At 41.1% G+C, this 7781-nt stretch overlaps 1 protein-coding gene across 2 annotated transcripts in view; it reads left to right on the top strand.

Moving 5' to 3' along the window:
• Positions 1–7781, top strand: part of LARGE1 (LARGE xylosyl- and glucuronyltransferase 1) — a 333162-nt gene that overhangs the window by 281852 nt on the left and 43529 nt on the right. For both annotated transcript variants that reach the window (XM_026852223.1, XM_026852234.1), the window contains one exon: positions 7564–7719. In XM_026852223.1, the coding sequence (XP_026708024.1) occupies positions 7564–7719 (156 nt within the window). The remainder of the gene's footprint in view (positions 1–7563; positions 7720–7781) is intronic.

Raw genomic sequence — 7781 nt, 5'->3', positions numbered from 1 at the left:
ACAAGCCAGGATGCCATTGGCCTTCTTGGACACCTGGGCACACTGCTGGCTCCTGTTCAGGTGGCTGTCAATCAGCACCCCCAGGTCCCTCTCTGACTGGCAGCTCTCCAGCCACTCCTCCCCAAGCCTGTAGCGCTGCTGGGGGTTGTTGTGGCCGAAGTGGAGCAGCCGGCATTTGGCCTTAAATTTGTTATTAAAAGACTGAGGCAAAGAAGGCATTAAGGACCTCAGCGTTTTCCTCATTACTTGTTGCCATGTTTCCTGCTGCGTCTAGCAGGGTATAAAGGATCTCTCTGGTCTTTCTTTTGCTACTGACATATTTATAGAAACATTTCTTGTTGTCCTTGATTACTGAAAGCAGATTAATTTCCAGCTGGGCTTTAGCCCTCCTGATTTCCACCCTGCATAGCCTCACAGCCTCTCTATAATCACTGTGTGTGGCTAACCCCTTCTTCCAAAAGCTGTAAACTCCCCTTTTCTCCCTGAGTTGCAGCCAAAGCTCCCTCTTCAGCCAGCAAGGTCTTCTCTGCTGCCTGCTTCTCTTAGAGCACCTGGGGACCGCCTGCTCCTGAACCATTAACACTTCCTTCTTAAAGAGTGCCCAGCCTTCCTGGGCCCCTGTACCCTTCAGGATCATATCACAAGGGATCCTTTCAAGCAGGCCTAAACAAGACAAAGTCAGCCCTTTGTAAGTCCAGGAGAAGATCCAGCAGGCCACCTTCTCTGGTCGGTTCACTCACCAGCTGTGTCAGGAAGTTATCTGCCACACATTCCAGGAATCTCCAGGACTGCTGTGTTATATTTCCAGCAGATAACTTGGAAGTTCAAGTCTCCCACAAGAACAAATGCCAGCGATCGTGAGATTTCTCCTAAGCGCCTATAGAATGTTTCATCCACCTCTCTGTCCTGATTTGTCATCTCTTGCACACAACATTGTATCAAATAAACTTAGACCCCCCAGGGCTGACTGCTGTTTGGAAGGTGGGGGAGAGTGATGGGGAGGGGGGTGTATGTATATGTATACACACTTCTTTGCTGATTTGTTCCCATTCATGCAAACATAAGATGACCAGCATACTTACTGCAAGCCTATGGAGCACTTTAATATTTCACTGTGCCTGAAGAGGACTCTAATCACTTTTTTCTCTTTATAGTCCTCGTTAAGTTGCATCTCGCTCCATTTTACTGATTTTTTTTTCCCACTGTCGTATGTTACAGAAGGCCAGATGTTTGACTGTTGCTGAATTCTACTTCCTCGCTGCAGCTGAGCAGTGTATACAAATTTTGAAGGACTTGCATAAGATCTTTCAGAAAAGGTGTAAGAAAAATATAAATATTTATAACCAAGTTCTGCATTGCTAGTGACCACTAATTTTATATCCGTCTAAAGCAACATCAAAATAAGACTAACTTATTTTTATTCATCTAAATGCTTTCTTACCTCCTGTGTCATGCTATATAGTACAAGAGCCCACACCGCACACAACTAGACTGAACTCTGTGGGTTTTGTTCTGCTTTCTGTCGTGTATGGTACCAAAACTTATGTAAAAAACTACATTTACAGAAAACTTCCTGTCCCCACCCAAGGGCACCTGTATTAAGGATGATTTGCATCAGTCAAGACTGTCTTGAAGTTAACAATTTTAATAGAAAACAAAGAGTAGGCTACGATGAAACAGATGCCCTTTAATTCTTTTAGCCAAGTGAGCCAAATGCAGTGTGTAAAGGCCAAAGGTGTTGATTTTTGGATGGCATTTATTACACCCTGGAGAAACACTCAGGAGTTGTTATTGAAGACTGTCCAAAAGTGGAAGTGCTCAGAGTCATTCTGTGTAGGCATCCTCTGTCTGTCTTGCTCATCTCAGCTCCTCACATGGTCCACATTGTCAGTGAACAAGCATGTCTGCTGTAGGACCATACCTTGCTGGGTATGGGGGGGGATGAGCCTGTGGGGATCTGCCTGGAACTGAGGTTCGTTTATGCATTACTTTTGATGGGTTGGATCCTGTGTTTGCTTTCCTTTTTGGTTAATACTTTGTTCCTGTCTGTTAGGAAGTCTCAATTACTATGAGTTGGCACAAACCAAATGGCAAGAAAAATCCTATGAAAGAAGGTAATGAATTGTGATGCCTCTGACAATGAATCATGACCTCATTGAATGAGTCAGTCATTAAGAGAAGTCTGGTTGTCAAGGATACAGAGGCTGTTTACACACAGAGAATCTGGTAATTCACAATCACAAAAATCAAGTGCTGGACTCTTCAATGAGAATGTATCAAATTTGAATTTACTGCCCCACCCCAAAACAGGAAAATGCTTTACAACCTGTTGATGGCTTTTCAAACTGGTTTTGAACGCAGATGATACTAAATTAGCAGGTAGGTAGATAAATTATAAACATCATAAATCCCCCATTCTGAAATTGTGTTATGTGATTCACTGTGTCCTGCCTGGGAGTGTCCTCCACACCAGGACAACTTTGTGAAATTGCTTACAAAAGTTTAAACAGCTCCTTGTCCACAAACCAAATACATATTTTCTGATCTTTCTCGAGTGCGACCTATTGCACATCTTTTCTATTGCAGTCCTAGAGCCAATCTAAGCACCTCAGGAGTGATCTGCAGCAGTTCTGGCATTCTGCTACCTTGTACCTTTTAATGTCAGCCAAGGAAGAGCTACACTGAGATCTTAAGAGGGTTAAACATACCCCTCCCTTGAGTCAGTAAGGTGCTTTTGCTCTGCCAAAAAGGGAGCACTGAGGTATAATAGACTTGGTTTTAGGGATACTTTTGCAGGCAGGAGGCGTGTTGTTAAACATTGGTACAGGAGTTAAGGGAGAACTGCAGATCCTTTTAAGGAAAGTTGAGAACTTTGAAAAGTACAAGACAGGCACAGTCTGTCAGATTACTGCCATATGGCATAGGCAGTGATCTGGGGAGTAAAGTAAACCCTGGGACCATGGGCACAAAAACATGAAGGACAGGCATTTGAATCCCACATCCAAAAGCAGTGCCTGGACCTCTGGATTGCTGGCTACTCCAGCGTGAGTCACTTCTACTTATGTAGTTCAGAAATATCACTCTGAAACCTCCCTGATAACATTTTTGTAAAGTGTTTGATCCTTTCTAGGGAAATTGGTTCTTTTATTAAACCATTCATTTCTGATAAAATGCAGTTTAAAAATCAAGTTTCCAGACATCTCTAATTGAGTTTGGTGCTTGTTTACAGTGTGACTTTGGGCATATTTAAACTTTTCAATAATATGTGCCAGAAAAAATGTCTATTGAGATGGCATTAAAGTGTCATGTATGGGTAGCTTTACTGTGCGGATTTGCACAGTAGATAAGAATATCTGTTCTTTGCTTTGCAAACTTCTTTAGGCTTAAGTTTAAGCTTAGTTTATTCTTACTTTTTAGTAAGCTTCAGCCTGGAAAGTGGGTATATAGATATACAGGATATCCTGTATTTTCTGATTTCATAAAGGCTGTAGCAGAGTGAGAGAAATTATCAAGATGTGTCTTTGGGTAAAAATGGAAGAGATTGTGGTTCAGGGAACATCTGGCCAAATGCTTCTTTTGGAGAGAGAAGATGCTTCAGGGGGAAAATGGATAAAGGTACCTATAGAAATAATGTTGTGTCGAAGCTTATCATTTAGTGAACATCAGATTTGAAATATTTGATCTCCCCAGAGGCAACAATGCAGTGGGTAACCTAAGGAGGTTTGCTGGGATTTTTCTTTTCAGTATATTTCCATGCAGATAACTGACCTTAGATCCCTCTCCTATACTTCAGAAGTATGTAACATCCTCTATTACCTTCCCTCTCAGATACCATTGCCACACTACAAGACTTCAACTATGTCATCATTTGAGTGCTTTGGGTCAGAACCTGGTGAATAAATGGGAACTATTGGTGCAGTTAGCCTGTTTCACTAGGTCACAAGTGTATGGAAGTATTCCAGGAGGCTGGCTGAGTGTAATCAATGAGTGGTAATGGCTGCTGATTAACTAGGATGGTATTAACAGAAATGTAGATAGCGCCAAGTTGCTTAATGACAACTAACCAAGTGTTAAACAGTTGTGGAATTTTAAATTCTGATCTTTCAGTACTTAAGTTGCTAAATGAAGATTAAGGAGCATATTTTTCTTAGTTCTTGGGAAACCTTGATCAAGAGATGGAAGGATCCATGGGACAGCCTGAAGGCTAGCACTATTCCTGAGATGTCCACCCAGAAAATGGCACTGGAATTTTGTATATTCTGGCTGCAGTTTCCTCTGTAAGCCAACAGCTTTGTAATAGTTTAGAAATCAGCAGGGAAAATGGAAGAAGAAATAAACACAGTATTATGGTGCTATTCAGTCTTGGAAAGTGGATGTTATAGTAAAGAGATTTTTAGTTTCTAGACTCACTTTCTCTTTTTAGCGTTGAGCTAACACTTGCTTATTCTGCAAATAAAGTGGATTCTAAGTTTGACTTTTTTTCTTCTTATTTCCCTGTAGTCTCTTTGCAAGTAATTTTTTTTCTCCAATCAATTCACTGTTGCTCACCATAAAGTTTCTAATGTAATGGCCATAGCTTTACCTGTGAAGCCCGTTGTCTTTATTGTCTACCTCACTGATGCCTGTGACAGGCTATGCAAGGATGTCTTGGTCTGTACAACTTCTGCTGTAGCTGATGGTGCAGTAGACCAAATCAGACAGCTACAGTCACAAATGAAGGTCAATTTGTGGGCTGACAACAACAAAAAAAAATATGGTCTTTGGATTTGGTATTGTATGTCAATTGTTAACAGTCTTGTTGCTTTCTGAAACCTTCTGTTCTTTTTTATGCTTTCATATATCACATAGTATTTATCTAATCATGTTACATTTGAAAAGCAGCCTGCTTTTTTGCTAGACCTTTTTTGTGGTTTTCTTACCTCAGGTCATCCAGATGGCTTCATAGTTCCTTGACGACTTTAGCACATTATCTTTAGCATGTGTGCTGTCTTTCTTGATTAAAAAATCAGCTTTTCTGAATAGTCATCTGCTTCATTCAGCTTTCTTCAGTTGACTGCAGGCTCCCCTGACATCTGTAAACATGCAGCATCCTGACACATTTCAGATCTGATCAGTTCTGAACCACCAGCTAGGCCCTTGACACTTACCAGCTTTTACACACAAAACAGATTTTGAAGCATGGCAGCAAAGAGCCTCTATGCTGACAACTGCAGTTGTCTGGCTTTGATGACATCCCCCACACAACTGGGTAGAGACATCAACACCAGTACTTGGTTGTGATGTGACATAGTGTATGTTGATGGGAAATTCCTGCAGCATCAGGGAGCCTGTCCCGTAAAGGTGAGTTTATCATCATAAGCCATTTCTGTGCTCATGATCTCCAGGGTGAGTGGTCAGGGTGCTCAGCAGGGGGATAGGGTGCTTGTGAAAACATCCAAAAGGAAATGTATATGGAGTGTAAGAGTAGCATGGAGAACACAGATTTTTGTTAGCAAGTATTTTTTGTCCCATTTGCTACCTTCTCAGCTTTCTTTGATCCACTCTTAAATAAGTGCAAGTTACCAGCAGTTTCACTTCTATGTCTGCTTGTAAAAATGCATACTAGTACCCTGTAAAACTGTTAAGCAGCCTTTTCGGTTCCTTCAGCCCAGCACTTCCATTATGTGTGCTTGTTTCCCTGAGGTAGGATTCAATTTTTGAGATTTTTTTTGCATGCATATAATGTCTTTTGCTGCAGTTAAATGCAGTGGATTAAATATGTCCATTCTTTTCAGAGAAGGGAGATTTTGAAGATCCTTTTCTCAGTGGAGGAAATCTGTCATCTTAAGTTTATGTCCTAACCTACTTAAAGCTCCTTTTGTTTCTGTGGTGTTCTGTATTTTCAGCACACGTTGCAGAAACATGTTATTGCACCATTAAGCTACACTTCCAAACATATGGACAAATGTAAAACCAGCGAAGAATGTAGCATTACCTGGGAAAAATATCTACACTCAGTACTTTTGTCCAAATAATTTCATGGATTTATACAGTGTGTAGATGCATCATGATCTTGATTTGAAGTGTTCCTGTAACTGGGAAAAGTGTTTTGCCAATTTCTGAAATTATCTTTTTTCCCTACAGTTGCTTTTCTGTAACTGCATGTGTGGTTTTCTGACATTCTAAGTAGCCTCAGCAGTGAAAACCTGGGAAGGGATAAAGCTTTCCCTATCAGAAGATATTTTCATTGATGCTGAGTATATAGAAAAGAGTGCCATTGCTTTTATTGCAGCATAAATACTCAGAGGAGAGGCTATCTTGTTTGCTGAAGTTAGCACAGAAAGAATTCAGGCTACGTCCTGCTCTTTCCTCTTCTAGTCCACTCATTCAGCAACAGACAGTGTGATTTCAGAGGGCTCCCTGTTCCTGTGGAGTTGTGTTGCCAACACCAAGGGAACTGCATTCATCTGCTCCGGGCTGCTTCTCTTCTGTGTGCTGCACTTACAGCACTGTGCATTCCCTCCCACAAATGCAATGTTTAGAGCAAAGCTTACCACGCAACCAGCTTGGCAGCTGGCGGTGCAGCTCTGTGGCTGTGTGTGAGTGACACAGTTCCTTCACACAAGTAACTTAATGGATTCAGAAAACCTCCAGAACTCCTAGCTTAGAAATATTCTCAATAAATACTTTTTTTTTTTTTAAATCTCTTGAAAAATCACAGGAATAAAACTGAATACAAAGCATGTGGTGTTTTTACTTATGCCTAAAATATAGCCTCTATAAAGTGAAATCATTCCTACAAGCCACTTTTGTCTCCCTCTTAGTTTTTGCTTAGGGCCCCATTGTCATTCACACTGACAGCAGTGCAAAGTTGACTTGATGTAAATGAGAATCAGGACCTTTATGTCAGCATTAGAGTTAAATCTAGGCCACTGTGAGAGTCATCTCCCATTAGCAGAGGCTAAATACCTCCTAGAAATTGGAATTCAAAGGGTGAAGCATTGTACTGCATCACTGTGTTGTGTAATGCAACTGAGATCGGCCTTGCTTAAATCAAACAATGGCAAAAAGGAAGTCAGCTTAAATTCAGTCCTTTTTGAAGGGTGAAAATGGGTATAGGAATTAATTTCAAGCTTTTTCTTCTCAGTACCTAACCAGAGAAGAGTCTGCTTGGAGTGAAACAGTGAATCAATTTCATTAGCTGAAACAGTTGTGTTTCTGAGGTTAATGTTTAATACCTGCATCCCTCATCCTGCCACCTTCTTCAACAGTCCATAACCTGTCAGCTCCATGGTGAGAGCTGTGGCGGCATTTGTGAGGTACTGCATCATAGACTAGAACAGCACTCTAACTCAAATGTGCAGGTAACCCTATGGAAGAGTTTCAAAGTACATCACTGTAGAGTATTGACTTGTGAAAGATAGGCCTTCCTGATAAAAAGACAGAAGGGAGTCTGTTTAGTTTTGCTGGTGATTTTTTTGTTTTGTTTTTAAGAGGGCAGTAAACTGAAGACACATAGAAAGAACAGATAGAGCAAATCTGTATTCTAACAGCAGGATGTGTTTTCTCTTTTTTTCCTCTGAGGTGATTCACTGGAACTCACCAAAGAAGCTGCGGGTGAAAAACAAGCACGTGGAGTTTTTCCGCAACCTCTACCTGACATTCCTGGAATATGATGGGAATTTGCTGAGACGAGAACTCTTTGGCTGCCCCAGTGAGGCAGATGTTAACAGTGAAAATGTAAGTGGGATGTTTAGGGCTTGACGATTTAAAAGATGGCACAGACTACATGAAGACTTGGA

The sequence above is a fragment of the Athene cunicularia genome (genome assembly GCF_003259725.1).
Source record: "Athene cunicularia isolate RWA chromosome 1 unlocalized genomic scaffold, athCun1 chr1_part1, whole genome shotgun sequence".
Taxonomy (NCBI): Eukaryota; Metazoa; Chordata; class Aves; order Strigiformes; family Strigidae; genus Athene; species Athene cunicularia.
Note: the sequence above shows the minus strand (reverse complement) of the source record. Positions and strands in the feature narration are given on the sequence as shown.